Raw genomic sequence first — 17,389 nt, forward strand, 5'->3', positions numbered from 1 at the left:
TATGTAGAATCTCTTTTTTCGGAAATTTTAATAAGCAACCAAGACTTAAACTGCCTCAGGCTTAAAAAAAACAAAACACCTAGAGTTTTCCTAAGAAGGGTATTCAAACCAATATACAGCCTGGTAATGGTTTTGGTAAGTAATTTACCAAAAAAGTTAGTTGGTGCTCAAACTGGGTAAATTAATATTAAAACAACACTTGTGCAGTAAGATGTTGCAAAGTACAGCACATACCTTGTGGATTGCATTCTAAAGCTGTATACCTGTAATCAGAAATTTCTTCACAAATTTCAGTGGAATACACGGAGTGATATTTTTCCTTGCCTGAAATGTAACTGTGTTTACTCTGCTCATTAACCAGAACAGTAACTTGGTTCCTTAGATTAACATAATCCTTATGGAGATGGCGAAATTCAAACTGCAATACATCCCTTTCATTTTCTATTGTCCGCAGATGGTTTTCCATTAGTAAACGGTCTTCATTCAATCTTCTGATGTTAGTTTCATATTTGGAAGTATCTTGTTTACATTCCTGCAGTTCTTTTTTAAGAACCTGATTGACCTCTGTGATATTTGCCACCACTGTAGATAAATTCTCCCATTCTCTGTTCATATTCAACAAGTTAGTCTTCAAAATATCCCTTTCTGCTTTTGTATTTTGAAGTTCGGTCAAGAGTTTCTCCTCTGTGTAAGCTTTATCAGACTGGACCTTCTCAAGAGCCTTCTGTATCGTTTGTCTAGCATTAGCACATTCTTGCAATGTCATTTCAAGATCAAGCTTTTTGTCTTTAAGTGATTGCATTATGTGAAGAAGACTCTCCTGTTCAGATTTTGTTACATTTTCTTTTTCTTTCAGTTGCTGTATTTCAATCTGATTTTTTTCAAGTTCTTTTTCAAGTGAGTTCTTTTCTTTTGCAAGCTGGGATGTTTTTATCTCTAGTTTCTGATTTGCTTCTTGCAACACTGAACATTCCTTTTGCAAAGATTCTAGTTCTGCAAAGAGCTTATCTTTTTCACTGGTAACAGCAATCATATTTTCTTGTGCTTTCTGGTTATTAATTTTGAAGTTATCTAATGCTTGCATCATACATTGGTTTTCAGTACAGAGTTGACTCCTCTCTCCCTCAAGAGTTTTCTTTTGGTCTTGAAGTTCTTTGCATTTCTTTAACAATTTTTTCACTTCTTTAATACATTCTTTGCTGTCTCCTTCTGATTTAACTAATCTGACTTGCATGCTTTTCTTTTCTTCAACTAAATCCTTAATTTGCTTCTCATACTGTGAATTTATCTCTCTTAGAGACCTTATGATAACAGTAAGAGGTTTCATTTTTGACTTGAGAGTTACATTTTCATTCTCAAGTTCCATCACTTTCTTTTGCAAGTGTTTAGAATCTTTCAGGGAATTTTGTAACTCTTCCATTTTTGCGGTGTACTCATCAGCTCTGATTTCATAGACGTTCTGATTTCCAAGCTTTAGTAACCTTTGGTTTATGATGTGCAGCTGCTTTTCTTTTTCTTTCTGTAGTTTCTCTATGTGATCGAACATTAGTAATTTATCTTTTACGGTTTTAGAAATGACATTTAACTGGAATGTGCCAACAGCACTGTCAGTGCTATGCAATTCTTTGTTTTTGTTCTTGGTTTCAGTTTCTGTTTGTGTACTGCATGGAGTTATATGAGAAGAATTCTGTGAGCTGTCACATTCAGAGTCTTTATTAAATTCTTGACCAAGACTCAGATTATTTCTTTTAAGGGAAACCAGAGCAACATGCAAACAGTCTGCCGATTCCTCAGATTCTGAAATTTCCCTTGATTTTAAGTCCATATGTAATTTCTCTCTAGATAAAAAAAGAGCAGATTTTTCTTGGTCTTGTTCTGACATATCATCAAAAACATTACTTTTACTACAGGAAATATTTTGATGTCCAAATGCATGTGCTAGTTCCTGTTCATGAGACTTTTGAAGTTCTTGTTTCAATGGCTTGATAGAATAGCTAAAGTTGTCTGTTAAATGAAGTTCATCACTATATTTGAAAAGAGGCATAAGAGCTTCATCCAAAATTACTTGCTCATTAGGAGACACCATACTTTCAGCCTCCAAATTAGTACAAGGTAGAAAACATTCATATTTGGCATAATCTTTCAATTTACAATCATTTTTTAGAGCAATCATAGTTTTGTTTTTAATTGGTTCTACTGAGTTTTCAATCTTTCCAGTTTCTACAGCTTTTAATGAAATCTGATGTGAAATATTTACATCACTGACCACATTTCCAAAGATAATATTAGAATTTGCTTCCACAGATTGAGTGGTACAGAGTTTCTTATCAAGATGAAATTTCTTCTTAGACAATGGTGTTTCTGGACTCCCTGTAGGCTACAAAAACCAATAACAATCATGCTATAATGGCTGTAATTTTTCACAATACTGGAGGCACAAGACAAATTTGTTGTAAAGTCTAAGTATCATGCAAAACTGGTAGAGATTTTATCTGCCAGCACAATCTTTCTGTCTAACATAAGGAAAGACATATTGAGACTGTTAATCTTTCCAAGAGAATTGGAAAGGAGAGATCACAATACTCCAACAAACTTAAGAAATTGTATAATAGACCCTATTTCATTTGTCAGTCTTCTGTTTTCTCTCGAAAGCCTACTAATGTTGCATATAGCACTTAACCGTTTTTCCAGAAAGCAAAGCATCCTATCAGCTATAGAGAGGAACACTATTTTAGAAAAGGCCAGTTCCAAGGCACAGGGAGTCAATAAGTCTTTTTACTGACTTCACTGCACTCTGGATCAGGCCCAAAGAGCTGACTCAGCATGTTGAGTCCTCTAGGAACATTTGCAGCAGGGGAAAGACAAGCTAATGGCCAAATCTTACACAACTAGTCCCACTGGATTCAATAGGTCTACTCAAGTAAGGCAAGCAGGACTTGGTGCTAAATCTGTGTTTAAAAATATGTTGTTTACTTAGCACTTCACAGGAGTGAGACAAACTCTGCCCTCAGACACACATACAAAACCCTCATTATATTCAATAGGAGCTGTTCCCTTAATACAATCCAAAGCTTTAGCATAGTTTGGAGGCCCTGGTTGAAATCTTATTTACAGTAGAAAAGGAACAGTGCTTTAACCATGTTAGGGGACAACTTTGTTGTTATTATGTCCCCCAACATGACTGTTTTTCTAGACTTCAATTAGTGTTCTCTTAAGATAGAATTATGGTGAACTTATACTATAAATAAGACCATTATTTATGTTAGGAAGGAAATTACCATGGGCATGTTTTGTGCCCAGAATTTCCCTTTGCTTTGATAATGTTTTACAGAAAACATACAGTTCTCAGGAACAGCAATCCAACAAAATATTATATTGTACAACTCAGCTGCACGTATGGATTAAGTAACATACCACAGCCATCTCGAGAGGTGTGCTGGTCATTGGAAGATTGTCTTGGCTGCGTTGTTGAGTTTTTATGTCAATTATATTTTTATTCAGTATCTCACTGATTTCAGATTGAACCTGAAACAGATGTATGGAGACTGTTAATCTTTCAACGACATCTACAGAAAAGCATAGAATCATATAATCACAGAAATGAACAACTGGAAGGGACATCGACAGGTCATCTTGCCCAATGCCCTGCATGGAGGCAGGACTAAATATTATCTAAACCAGGGTTTCTCAACCTGGGGGTCAGGACCGGGTTGCCAGAATGTTTCAAAGGGTTGTGTGGCAGCTCCTGAGGCTACTGTCCCATGTGGCTGGCTGGGCTCGCCTCCCTGGTCCAGGCACTGCAACCTCTGTGGTCCCAGTGCCCAGCTATCATGACGACGGGAATCCAGGTAGGCCAAATTTGAATGAGTGGCACTGCAACCCCATAAGCCAGGTCACAGCTCCACTCACACAAATTTGGTGCAGTCAGAGGGGCGGGGCCAAACTGGAATGGTGCTGCAGCCCTGGAGTGGAGAGCCAAGCCCAAGCAGGCCCACAGCACAAGAGCTGCAGGAGCCGCCACTGTGGGGTAAGTGCCCAGCAGGATCTGACCAAAATCACCCCAGGGCCTCCGCCCCCAGACTATTTACTGGCTGTGACGCTCTGTACTTCAAAGCAGCACTGGAATCCCCATATTCACCACTGTCATATAATTATGATATGTTTTGTAGAAAGTATGTCTTGTGAGGTATCATTTTAAAAGTCTTGATCTGTTGAATATTAATATCCTGTTGGATTGTATGTGCTATCATTGTATGTGAAGTTATGAAGTTTTGCTGCATGTGTGTTACTGAAATATGTTGTGAGGTTGGGAACACCGACGACCAGCCTTTCAGGTACAATAATGAAGTAGCCAGATACGCTGATGTCCGATTAAAGGGAATCGACACTCCCAACAATCATCACAGAAGACTTCTCAGAGAGAGAATGTATACAATGGAGACTGCTTGACCGATGTAATAGCTCCAGCAGGCTGGAAGAAACTATAAAGGAGGGGATGTGACATCATGACTTGGCCCCACTTCCACCACAACTCAACACTGGAAACACATCTGAAGGACAAAGACTTTGAACTAGGAAGGGTTGTCCCAGGCTGTGTATTAAGGAATGATACCATCTGTCAGGGTGACACTGCTTGATTCAAATACCGTTTAGTTTATAGAATTCAGATTGCAAATTTAATTTAATTTCTTAGGTAATTTCTTAGGTAACTAACACTCCAGTTGAGGCCTTATTAGTGCTGAGTAGAGTGGAAGAATTACTTCTTGTTTCTTACTTACAACATTCCTTCTGATACATCCCAGATCGATGCAAAAAAGTAAACAACAGTATTACTTTGTTGACTCATATTTAGTTCATGATCCACTATAACCCCCAAATCCTTTTCTGCAGTATGCCTTCCTAGGCAGTCATTTCCCCTTTTTGTATTTGTACAATTGATTAGTGCTTCCTAAGTGTAGTACTTTGCATTTGTCTTGAATTTCATCCTATTTATTTCAGACCATTTCTCCATTATGTTAAGATCATTTTGAATTCTAATCCTGTCCTCTGAGATCCTTGCAACTCTTCCCAGCTTTGTATCATCCACAAACTTTATAAATGTATTCTCTATGCCATTATCCAAATGATTTATGAAGATATTGAACAGAACCAGAACCAGGACAGATCCCTGTGGGACCCCACGCAATATGCCCTTCCAATTTGATTGCAAAACATTGATAACTACTCTCTGAGTAAACTTTTTCAAACAGTTGTGCACAACGCACCCACCTTATAATTGGTTTATCTGGGCAGTATTTCGCTAGTTTGTTTATGAGAATGTCATGTGAGACAGCGTCAAAAGCCTTACTAAAGGCAAAATCTATCACATCTACTGCTTCCTCCCACCTACAAGGCTTGTTTCCCTGTCAAAGAAGGATATTAGGTTGGTCTGACATGATTTGTTCTTGACAATCCATGTTGACTGTTACTTATCATCTTTCCGCCTATGTAGAAATATTTCATTTTTGGAAGATACACAATTGATAAAGGATTACTCTCTCCACATGAAAACAAGACTAGATTGCTAAGCTCATCTTTTCCCTAGGCATATGCAAATGGATGGCAGGGATTAATAGTTTCACTATCCACGACAGTGTATAAAGTTAAGTATATGCTCAGTTCTTTGCAGCATCATGACCTTATTTTTTTACACTAGAAAGTGAGTTGAAAAAGTGCAGAACACTGTTCCTGAAATGGTAGTCTAGCATTTTTGGGGAAGTGGTGTTTTAAAAGTAGGGGCCAAATTCTGCTCTCCCTTAGACTGATCAGGAATAACTCCTTTGAAGTCAGTGGAGTTATTTCAGATTTAAACCACTGTGAGAGACTTTGGCCCCCTCTCTTTTTCTAATTCAGCTCCTTTTCCCCTGCAACACTGCCTGTTTTGAGGTCCTCCTTGGCACTGTGATGGTGCAGTGTAAGAATCTAGATAGAATGTATAGAATAAACTACCTTATGAATTATTTTACTGTATGTTGAGTAGCAGATAAAACACATATTTAACATGCACAGTAAGCTAAATATAGCTTTAATAAGCTAAGTAACTGTAATGTTCTTTTAAATTGTGTATAATAAAAACAGGATCCTGTTTCTAAGGATAAAATATGTTTCAGCTATTGGCAATACCAACAGCTTAAGTGGTCATGTTTATTAATTTTATAAGAATTAGGAAATTCATTTTCAGAGAATCAGCATAGTCTTTGATTTTTAACACAGACTACAGTATTAACAGAGCTATTGGTCTGTTTTATCAAGTTTTGTGCAAAATAAAGTTGTTTGGTTTGGGATTTTTGTTAAGATACCCAGGTCAGTACCTAAAAAGTTAGTATAGGAGATTGTTGGGTTTTTCCTTTTATTTTAGGAATACTTAACTTCTGCTCTTACCATGTTAACATTCAGCAGAGTCTGTTGCCGAAGTGCCTGAAATGATTTCAGCTGTTGTTGAAGGATCTAAATTTGTAAAATGAATAATAGAAAGCTGAGAGGTTTGTACAGATTGAGGTGAGTTAGAACAATTCTCTTTATTATACTTGCATTTTCCCTTTCAGTTCTAGATTGCCAGTTTGGACCCACCCTCACAGACTAGCTAGAGAAAGTTTTTACTGTCCAATGGCTATTTAGTGCCTTATCTGAAATGAATTGGGAGTTTCCAACACTTTTCCTATTCAGATTCATTTGGAAAAAGAATTCCTGTGTGAATGTATCTGAACTGGATCACAAGCATTCACATACACAATGAATACATGAGCTAGAGGAATGAGTATAAATTGGGCAAAAAGGTTCCTAATTTTCACAGTTTGCTTAGGAAGCATGTTCCCAACTAGTGGAAGAAGGGGAAGAAGGAGGTAAGAGACATTGTATGGACATAGTCAAATAAATCAGGTTAAAAAAGGTACAACACTTGTTTATATTTAAAAGAAACTGCAGTTGAAAAGATATTTAGTGGTAAACTACATTGCCTCAGACTACATCAGCAAATCGGTCTTCCTGCTGGAAACTTTAGCACTATATACAGTTATGGATGTACTGAAACAATTAGTTTAGTTATTAAGCTTCAAAAATGTTTTGTGCTAATAATTTGGATTAATTTAGCATACTTTTAGTGCTGATTGCGGTTGGATTTGACTTTCTGTTCCTGATGTATAATTATCTGAAAAATAAAAGCATCAAACCCTACAGTTATAATATCTATAATTCACAGGCAGAAATCTTAAATGTCTAGTAAGAGAGCAATGAAAGAGAGAGAGAGAGAGAGAGAGAGATCAGCTCTGCACTGGTGCTCAAACTGGAGAGGAGGGGGGAAATCTTGTTCCTTCCCTAGCCTGGTACCAGCTGATGATTTAATGATGGCTTGACTGTTTCCACAAGAAAAAGATTCCCAGCCTTTGGATGGGCAGAGGATGATTCCCCCTTCCAAACCCACGCCATTCAAATGGTGAGACATCCTCTCCAGACCACACCATGCTAACTTAACTTTCTCTTGGAAAAGCTAACAAGCATGTTTGTTAGTGTTGCCAACTCTCATGATTTTATCTTAAGTCTCATGATAATTATTGTTTTCCTTAAAACCCTGGCTCCTGGAGTCAAGTGGATATGTGATGATTTCAGCCTTTATTCCTAAAGAAAAAGTAAGTTTCTAGCCTTTGTGGCTGTGGAGAAAGCTTCAAAATATGACACGAGTGCATTCTAAAGGTTCAAAAAGCAGAAGGCAAATAAAAAGAACACCAAATCTATTATTTTTACATAAACTCATGATTTTTGGTGAGCCTGACTCATGATTTTTGAACATTTGGGGTTGGCAATATTGGTGTTAGCTTACTCCTGGTGGACCCTTCATCCTGTTGCATGTGGCCAAGTGAGAGCACTAGGCAGCAGAAGAATGAAGCGGGGCCAAACCCATCATTTTAATCTGGGGAGTGTGCCTTTAGGGCCCTTGCCTGTTTCATTCTAGTCCAGTGGTTTTCAACCTCTGGTACATGGAGCCCTGGGGGTCTGCAGACATCTGTACCTCCATTCAAAAATTTTTAGGGGTCAGCAAATAAAGGTTGAAAACCATTGCTCTAGTTCATGAGGAATATCACTTCAAAACATGCTCCTGAGAACTTGGCAGCTAACTTATCACTTGCTTTTCATTTGCATCTAAAGACCATGAGTTCCTCCAGTCCTTCAGCAGAGGGCCCCTATCAATTTGTGAGGAATTTAAGCTTTTGTTACAAAAAATAATTCTAGGTTGTGAAGAAAACTTTCTGACTGTGCCCCATATGCAGCAAAGCCTTCCTGGGTATGCAGGCAGCTTGGGACGCTAGCAGGGAGAGGTGTGAACTGCTCCTATTCATCTCACTGGTGTGTTAACTCTGAAGACCAGTGATGACAATTTAAATGGCAACACTATTAATTGTTTCATTCCTGCCCATTTTGGCAGAAAGACCCAGTGCTCCATCACTACATCCCCATAACGTGATTCCTCTGCACATCCTCTGCTGCGGTAGCTGCTTCTGGCCTTTCGCCACTGGCCTGGCTTTGCTGGCACCCGGGGCTGTTCATTACATTTCATTCAGAGCAGCCTCTGCCTTAGTACCTGGGGTGAGGCTGCCACATGTCCCCAGGTTCAGGGATTGATCCCCATTTGCCTCAAGCTGGCTGTGGACATTCAAGGAGTCATGAATATATTTGTGGTGCTAAAGCAGGGTGATGAGATGTCACCACACAGTGAGGATGCAATGACATCACACCACATCACATAGCGAGGATGCAGTGACATCACACCAATCACACTGTGAGCATGCAGTGACATCACACCAATCACACTGCGAGGATGCAGTGACATCATACCCCATCAGACTGCAAGGATGCAATGACATCACTGCACATCATGGTGCCCCCCAGGGGCAGATGCCAATGGGGACCCTGCATTTTGGGCAGAGGGAGACTCTTACCCGGTCCTGCCTCCTCGCAGCTGGCCAGGGCCCTGGAGACGGAGAGCGGCAGGGGGTCCGACCCCTGCCCCCTGCTCCCGCCACTGCTGTCCCCGCAGTCCTTCCCTGCAACGCAAACGGAATCATCAAACTCTGTAACTACGCCCGCCCGAGCAGTCCCCCAACCCGGCCTGCGCGTGTGACTCACTGTGTTCACCGTCTTGTCTCATCTTGTCCTGCGCCCGCCCGCACTCGCTTTGCCTCTCACTGATCCGGACTGCCCAACGTGTTCCGCCTCAGTTCGCGTTGCCAGGTAACGGTTCTCATGGAAGCGGAGGCGGTGCAAGACAGGCAGCCGTTGCTCCCTGCTCCCGAGGCACGCGCGCCCCCTGGAGGCCACGAGACCCCCCCGCCACGCGCCCCTCTTTCTGCTAGGAGCCTCGCGCCCCCTGGTGGCGCAAACGCCCTTGGAGCTTTCGGTTAGTCGCAGGCCGAAGGGAGGGAGCTCGCTGGCTGCGTCCGGCACAGGGGGGGCATGGGAGGAGCCGAGTCTGTGCTGTGTTAGTGGCCGTTTGTGGAGCGGAGGAAGGTAACTGTATGGTGCTCTGCACAGTGGGGGCTGGTGCAGGAGGCTACACGGTGTGGGGATGGGCAGTCTGGGAATGCACAGAGAACAGTCCAACTGCATTGCACTGAGCCCCTTTGGTGCAAAGCACATCCCCTGCCCTGCGAACTGTGCCCCCTCTCCAGCCCCTGGCAATTCCCCCTCCCCCGCACACCCAAACCTCACCCACTTAGCACGACCCCACTACTACCAGCTCACTCCACAGTGGGGGCTTTTCTGAGAGCCCTACCTGCTGCAATCAGGTCACAGCTTTCCTTAAAAGCCAGCAAGCTGCCAGCTCCCATGGCACAGAGAAAAGCTTGACTGGGAACCTAAAAGGCTCCAGCCTCAGCCGGGAGGGAAAATGAAAAGAACCCAAGAGCTATTATTTTGTAAATCTCATGCTTTTTGTCCATAGTTTCATGATTTGCTGGGACTTGACTCACAAACAATTAGGGTTGGCAATACTGTAGCACAATAGGGCAAGTGAAGATGTTTCTTTCTCTACACACCCCGTTGCCCCAGTAAGTCTCTTCCTCTGCCCAGGCCAGGCATTGGAAAGCATGCTGTTGTTTTACTCTTCATACATAATTTTTCACACCCTGTTGTTGATAATAAGCCCTGGGAAATTTAAAACAAATGTAATTCCTTGTCAGTTTCGTTATCTACACTGCTCCTACTTCACTGGACTGTTACTGCAACTATTATGTTGCGATGATAATGGGTGCCATGAGGAGGGCTGGAGGGGGGGATCCTTGCTGGCAGGGTTGCTCGTGGCCCTTGTCGGGTCGCGCAACAAACCATGACCTACCCCGTAGGTGAGTAAGGAGTCACGGAAGAGGCAGACCTGCTGGTAGGCTGCAGCTGCCTGCTTCCCGGTCCTTTTACCCTCCGCCATGAGGGCCCTCGCGGCCCAGAGGATTTGATGGAAGTCCCCTCATCGCTGGACTGTTACTGCAGGTGGGCAGACAGGCTTGCTTTAGCAGTGGTCAGTACTGAGACTGATTTTTAGTAATGCATGTTGGGGTTTTTTTGTTGAAAGAACTTAATCATATTTTATTTAAAGAAATAACTTAGGAAAGTGAATCAAAGTTCAGATTAATTTCTTATCTCTCTGCCTATTTAAGGTTATTATATGGCTCCCATTACCGTAATATCTATGTGCCTCCCAATCTTTAATGTATTTATCTTTACAGTACCCCTGTGAGGTAGGGAAGTGTTGTTGTCCCCATCTTACAAATGGGGAGCTGAGGCACATACGCAGGCTAAGGCCTGGATGCTCAATGGCATCCAGGTGCCCAACTGCCATTGAGGATCAGGGCCTAACGGTATGTCTATACTGCAGCTGGGAGTGGGTTTTGCAGTACAGGTAGACAGAGTAACACTAGCTGGGCTTGAACTAGTGCACTAAAAATGGCAGTGTGTATGGGCCAGTCAAGCCTACCATGGGTCTGAGTTCAGGTTACTAGTCTGAGGCTCTGCCAGAGGCACAATGTTGGCATTGTTGTTTTTAGCCCCAGTAGCATGAGTCTGTTTGCCTGGGTTGGAAGGCTTGCTCCCTGCTGCAGTGTAGACATACCCTAAGTTACTTTCCCAATGTCACTTGGGAAATATGTGGTGGAGCAGGGACTTAAACCCAGGTCTCCCAAGTCCTAGGTTAGCACCATAAACACTGGACCATCCTTCATCTCCCCTAACAAAAAATCAATAAAACTGACAACATATATACCAAACCCTGTTCATTCAATTGCTTTTGTTATTTCCTAGTGACTAACCTTTATCTACATGTTGTCTACTTAAAGTCTGATCAATAATCCTTATTCACATGAATAACCTTTATTCATGTAAGTAGTAGTCCTATTGAACTAAGAGGCTACTCATGATTAAATTTCTCGTGAATAAAGATTTCAGGATTAGGTTCTTAGATGGTAAATTCTTTGGGGCAGAGATATTCTTTTTACTTGTTTATAAGACATCTGTCAGACTTTTGATATATAGATAGGACACTTTTGTTGAAAAAACAACAGCAAATGGTTGATCAAGTCAATATTCTACCATGAGGCAATCCTACCATAGTGGACGTATTCTAAATCTTACACTTTAGCCCAGGGGTGGCCAACCTGAGCCTGAGAAGAAGCCAGAATTTACCAATGTACATTGCCAAAGAGCCACAATAATATGTCAGCAGCCCCACATCAGCTGCCCCCCGCTCCCAGTGCCTCCCACCCACCGGCAGCCCTGCCAATCAGCGCCTCCCCCTCCCTCCGCGCACCTCCCAATCAGCTGTTTTGCGGTGTGCAGGAGGCTCTGGGGGAGAGGGGGAGGAGCGAGGGCATAGCAGGCTCAGGGGAGGGGGTGGGAAGGGGTGGAGTGGGGGCAGGGCCTGTGGCAGAGCCAGGGGTTGAGCAGTGAGCAACCCCCAGTACATCGGGGCTGGAGCTACAGGCACCAACTTACCAGAGTCGGTGCCTATACAAGGAGCCGCATATTAACTTCTGAAGAGCCGGATGTGGCTCCAGAGCCGCAGGTTGGCCACCCGTACTTTAGCCCATACATCAAATGTTAAACTTCTATATTTAATATCACAGTTTACCTCACAGTTTACATTACACAGATATTTAATATCTCACAGTTTACTTGAGACACTAAAGTTTTTTATGCCCACTACTATACATAAGCCAGAAGTGTGTGTGGTAGAGTCTGTTATCTGTAGATAAAATTCATCTTGAGGGTCCTGATTTCAAATTGTGTGAAGTCATTTCCCTGACTTTTCCTGGGGGAAGGAAAATGGTCTTAATGCATAGGCCATAGCCTGAAAAAGGGTTTTCAATTTTGGAGATACTGTATTAGAGAGGTTTTCAGTCTTTATACTGTGGCCCGATTTTTTGTTATATAATTTTCATTTACAAAGTTTGCACATGTGTTCATGGCATTGGATGATTATATATGAACAAAATTAGATAAATACAAAAAAATCTGGGAAAGTTGGAGGTCATTACTGAGGGAAGGTCTGCAGGCTGTCATAGGCTGTCACAAAGACAAAAAGAGCTCTCTGTTCTACAGGGATACTATCTCCAGATCACATTTGGATCATGACTCTCAATGCAGAAGAACTGAATAGCCATAATATTTAAGTTTCTCAGACTCTCCAAATAGCTCTAGTGTTTATGCAGAAGTACACGATTAGTGAGCCCTTCATACACCTGTCAATGGACAGCTGAAGAGTCTAGGGACTGGAGGTAGTCCAGCAGTATTACACAACAACAATAAAATGTAAATCCTATACTTAGATACCTACTATGAAGCCAGAAATAAATGTTTGTCATTTTCTTGGCCTCATAATTTTTTCTAAAGTTTTGGCCTATGATTGAGATCCAGGGCATAAAGGAATACTAAATATATCACAGTAGCTTCCTGTATAATTCTTATTGGAGAAAAGAAAAGCTTTTCACCTACCAAGACCAGATTTCAGCATTCAGTATTTCCATTCAGCAGCTGAGGACGTCTTTAACATTAATGCAGAGGAAACAGAATCCTTAAATCAGATTTTGGCAACTAAGTAGAGAGAGAATTGATTTTTCAATTAAAAAATATATATTTATTTGATATTTAGAGTCATGTTCTCCACTTCAGGCCTTATTTGAATCTCATCCCAAATAAAACCAATGGCATTCTATTGTCTTCAGTGGAAATTTACACCAGTGTAAGGGAGCTCAGAATAAGGCCCTTTTACTTTAGTGAGATTATGCTGGGTATAACTGAAGGAAGAATTTGTCTGAGAAATTTCAGTTGTATCATACTACAGTGTTAGGGATTTTTTAAAATAAGGCATTTAAATTCACCCTTAAGTGGCAGCAGTAGATAAAGTATTTCAATTTTGTGATAGACCTTATTTCAAGGGAAAATTTTAATTAAAATACCCAGCCTTCCTGTCAATTCAAGGAGACTACCAACCTTTTTAAAAGACCATTTTATAATATGAAATATCTGGGAAGGAGGAGGGGAGCCTATGCTGTCAAGCAATATGACATAACAGGAAAGAAACCAAATTGCTTAGGCTGATGACAGTGGTGGAATTCACTATCTTAATAATGTAAAGAATAATGTGCAGGCTTAGTTGCTCCATGGTTCTTATATGAATGTGTTTGAATAATGGACATTCCCCAGAACATTTAAGTTTTATCATCAGCGAAGATGGTGACACAAAAAACAGTGAGTTTTCCCACTGATGTAAATAGAGGTTTACACATACATGCTCCCTAATGTTAGTGGGAGTCTGCATCTAAATCACAAGTGTATCAGTCAATAGGAGAATAAATCCCTTAGTATACTACCAGTTTTAGATCACCCAAGACAGACGCTATAAATAAGAATATTAAAGACCCACTGTGAAGTAGAGCAGTTACCTGGAAGAAACCTCTTCATAAATTTAAGAAACATCTCTCCAATCTAGTCCATCCAAGAGGTGATTATGCTTCTGGTAGAATGATCTGAAAAGGGAATAGAGGGCCAGATTCTTAGCTGATGTGAACTGATGTAGTTCCATTGCCTGTTTACAACAGCAAATAGTCTGGCCTAGAGTATTTTATGAGGTTCCCAATCCATCAGTGTAGATATGAACATAAGTAGTAGCACCTTATTGGATTCCTGGAAAGACAAAAAGGCCTGTTAGATATTCTAAACCCTTGTGTTCAGGTTAAATAAACTTCCAAAGCTCTAACAAGGTCAACCTTGTAATTCAAAATAAAAGATTGAGTAATACAACAGCTTCCTAATGATATAGTACAAGTGAATCCCAAAGTTAACATGAAAGCAGGAAGCATGAACATCCTGGCAGAGAGATTGTCCTCTGCTGATGTGTATATAAGCGGAAATAAAGCAAATACAGTGGAACCCCATTTATCTGATCTAATTGGGACCAGGGCCAGATCGGATAATCAGAAATTCAGATGATCAGGAGAATGGGCAAAGAGCTTTCTATCCATTATTTTAAGATGCAGAGTTGCTTTTACACTAGTTGACACCTCCTGGAAGCAGCAGCAGCAATAATAATAATTTTCAGACTTCTTTTCAATAATTTTGCCAGCACTGCCACATGTTTTGTAAATACAGTAGGTGAACTTTTCAGATCAGAGAGGAATATCTTGTACTTGAACATTTCCTTGTCTCAGAAACTGGCAGTGAGCCCCCCTCCTCATAGGGATCAGAAAATAAGCATGTTTTAGATCTAAAATGCCAGTCAACTTCTTGGCCTCCACCAGCTGCAAAAGCTGTTTAGCAGTGAGCATGTGGAATCCTTTGAAACTTCATAAAATAGTATATCTGTATGGGATGAAAGGGTCCTGGTTTTTGGGGACAATGGAATACAGTATTTTGAATGAACTTCTTGGCCTCGAAGAAAGTCATGTAACTATCCCTATTGGATCCTTCTTTTTATATGGGTGCATACACTATTTGAGATGGCTTGTTGACCCAGAAAAAACGAACTGAAATACCTTTGCAAATGATTACTAACCACTCAATGACCCCATGTAATATTTTACCATATTTGAAGGAGAAATCAGTCTTTGTTCTACAGAGTAAACATTTTAAGATGTGAGAGACGTTATCTCAAAATGCGGGTTAAAGCTTTTGTATTGGAAGACCTATGAGAGATCCCTCATTCACCACCAGCTCCTCAATTTGATTACTCATATAAGAAGATTGATAAGATTAGGAATGAAAGGATTAGGAGATTAGAAATATGGCCTTTTATATCATTGAGGTGAGCATATTGCACCTATTTGTCTTACTGATTCCTAAATCTGCCTTGAGAGGTCTTAAAGGGTCTGAAAATGTTATCATTTAGGCATCTCCATTTGTCCGAGTCACAACATGATCACAATAGATGGTTCAAGGCAAAAATTCAATTTTCAACATCTGGCAAAAATTTAGGGCTTGTCTTCTCTGCTAAAGAAGCTGCATTTTTTACCTTGAATTAAAAATACAGTGACGACCAGGCACTTCAGTTTTACTGCAAGGTAAACTCACTGAGGTCATCCCTAAAAGTTTACCTCATGGTATAACTTACAGCTTGGAAGCTGAACAGAAACAAATTCTCTATATAACTAAAGAGTACACAACATATTCAAAAGAACTATTGGCTATTTTCCACACATGTTTGGGAGTAATTGGGCTTTTCTTATAGAAAGCCTGGACATAGAGAGGGTCATCCCCAGAGTTCACTAATTGCCTAATTTTTTACAATAAAGACAAATGATAACAAATAGCATGATTCTCAAAGCTTGCAATATCAGGTGCCAAACTGTCTTGACATATGCAGTGTTGTTGTAGCCATGTTGGTCCCAGGATATTTAGAAAGACAAGGTGGGTGAGGTAATATCTTTTATTGGACCAACTTCAGTTGGTGAGAAAGGGAAACTTTCAAGCTTACACAGCGCTCTTCTTCAGGTCTGGGAAAGGTACTCAGAGTGTCACAGCTAAATACAAGGTGGAACAGATTGTTTAGCATAAGTTGTTAACACATATTTCAAGGGACCATTGAAGGTGAAGTGGCCTGTTAACATGACCCAAGCTGCTTCCCCCTTCCTTTCCTCCCTATGATTGGAGAGGACTTAATGGGCCTTGACTGGTCCCTTGAAATATATGTTATCTACTTATGCTAAACAATGTGTTCCACATTGTATTTAGCTGTGACACTCTGAAGTTTCCCAGACGTGAAGAAGAGCTCTGTGTGAACTCAAAAGCTTGTCTCACCAACAGAAGATGGTCCAATAAAAGGTATTACCTCACCCATCTTGTCTCTCAAACTGTCTTGAATGTGTATAACCTCGTGATCTTTTGAAGGGGGAAGCTGATTTAACCACAAACAGCTCATTAAATTTGTCTTGTCCTTTAACATCACAGACATAATATTAGAATCAGCTACATGGGCAGCTGTCACATTCTGATTATTGTAAAAGGATGAGTATGAATATTCTGTGAACCTTTGGACAGGTGCAACCTAGACAGGTTTATTACATCATCAGAACAATAAAGATAATAATATGTTAGGCATAGAGGACCTATGAGTAGTCCTAGACCCAGAGTATATAAAAGGTTTAGAAATGTCTGTTTGTTACTCTGACTTGCCTGGCAAATTAATGGCTAAGTAAGTCAGGATTCTGTGAGTAAACAATGGAAAAATAAAAAATTAGGGGCAGTCTCTGTTTACTTAAGTTGAAGAATTTTAAATAGGTCAGAGTCATTTGATGGATAAAATGAGGAGAGAGTTACTTTTGTTGCTTTTGTCCCCTGTATCCTATCTACCAGGGTGCAGATGTCTATGATCAATCATAAATCTTGTCTGGCTGAGGTCAGGTGAAGAAAGGGAGACTGTCATAGTTTCAAATTCTAGGAAAGGCAATCTCTCCCTGTGACACACTGAACACCTTGATTTATATCTGTATCCACATGTGAAGAGTAGATGGCATGGTTGAAGCACACTGTGAGCCCTTTCAGCATCTAGGCTAAGAATGGCTTGTCTTGGGAAATTCCATTGTAGGGAAAGACTTTCTATCAGGCTGTAGTGGAGCCCCAGCCAAAATGAAGGCATGGGCCTGGAACTGGCTGCTTCTGAGGCTGTATTTTCTATTCTTCATACACAACAGTGGGATGATGATGATGGTAGACTGTTTTGAGAGCTTGTTGTTAGCCCTGTTACAAGCATCTTAATGCAGATTCTAACTCAGTCCTCGCTTTTGTCAATGGTAGGAGAATGACCAATACCAATATCATTCTACCAAAAGGCAGAATCTGCATTAGATGGCTTTCCAGAACTGGACTGCTGTCCTGA

At 40.8% G+C, this 17,389-nt stretch overlaps 1 protein-coding gene across 1 annotated transcript; it reads right to left on the bottom strand.

Moving 5' to 3' along the window:
* Positions 1–72: 72 nt before the first annotated feature.
* CCDC110 (coiled-coil domain containing 110) lies at positions 73–9,860 on the bottom strand. The gene is made up of 5 exons (XM_078852660.1): positions 9,806–9,860; positions 7,134–7,186; positions 6,421–6,486; positions 3,415–3,525; positions 73–2,377 (listed from the first exon to the last, which is right to left on the bottom strand). The coding sequence occupies exons 1-5, from the start codon at positions 9,858–9,860 to the stop codon at positions 188–190; spliced, it is 2,475 nt and encodes an 824-aa protein (XP_078708786.1). The 3' UTR covers positions 73–187.
* Between the last annotated feature and the right edge of the window lie 7,529 nt (positions 9,861–17,389).

This window comes from Lepidochelys kempii, chromosome 4 (genome assembly GCF_965140285.1).
Source record: "Lepidochelys kempii isolate rLepKem1 chromosome 4, rLepKem1.hap1, whole genome shotgun sequence".
NCBI lineage: Eukaryota > Metazoa > Chordata > Testudines > Cheloniidae > Lepidochelys > Lepidochelys kempii.

What these genes read in the sequence shown, in the direction of transcription:
- CCDC110 (XM_078852660.1), bottom strand. Translation starts at nt 9,860, where the DNA reads ATGGGAGCTGGCAGCTTGCTGGCTTTTAAGGAAAGCTGTGACCTGATT. An exon ending in CTGTGACCTGATTGCAGCAG is followed by an intron (nt 7,187 to 9,805) that starts GTAGGGCTCTCA and finishes TTTATTTTTCAG; the next exon opens with ATAATTATACATCAGGAACA. An exon ending in CACCTCTCGAGATGGCTGTG is followed by an intron (nt 2,378 to 3,414) that starts GTATGTTACTTA and finishes TGGTTTTTGTAG; the next exon opens with CCTACAGGGAGTCCAGAAAC.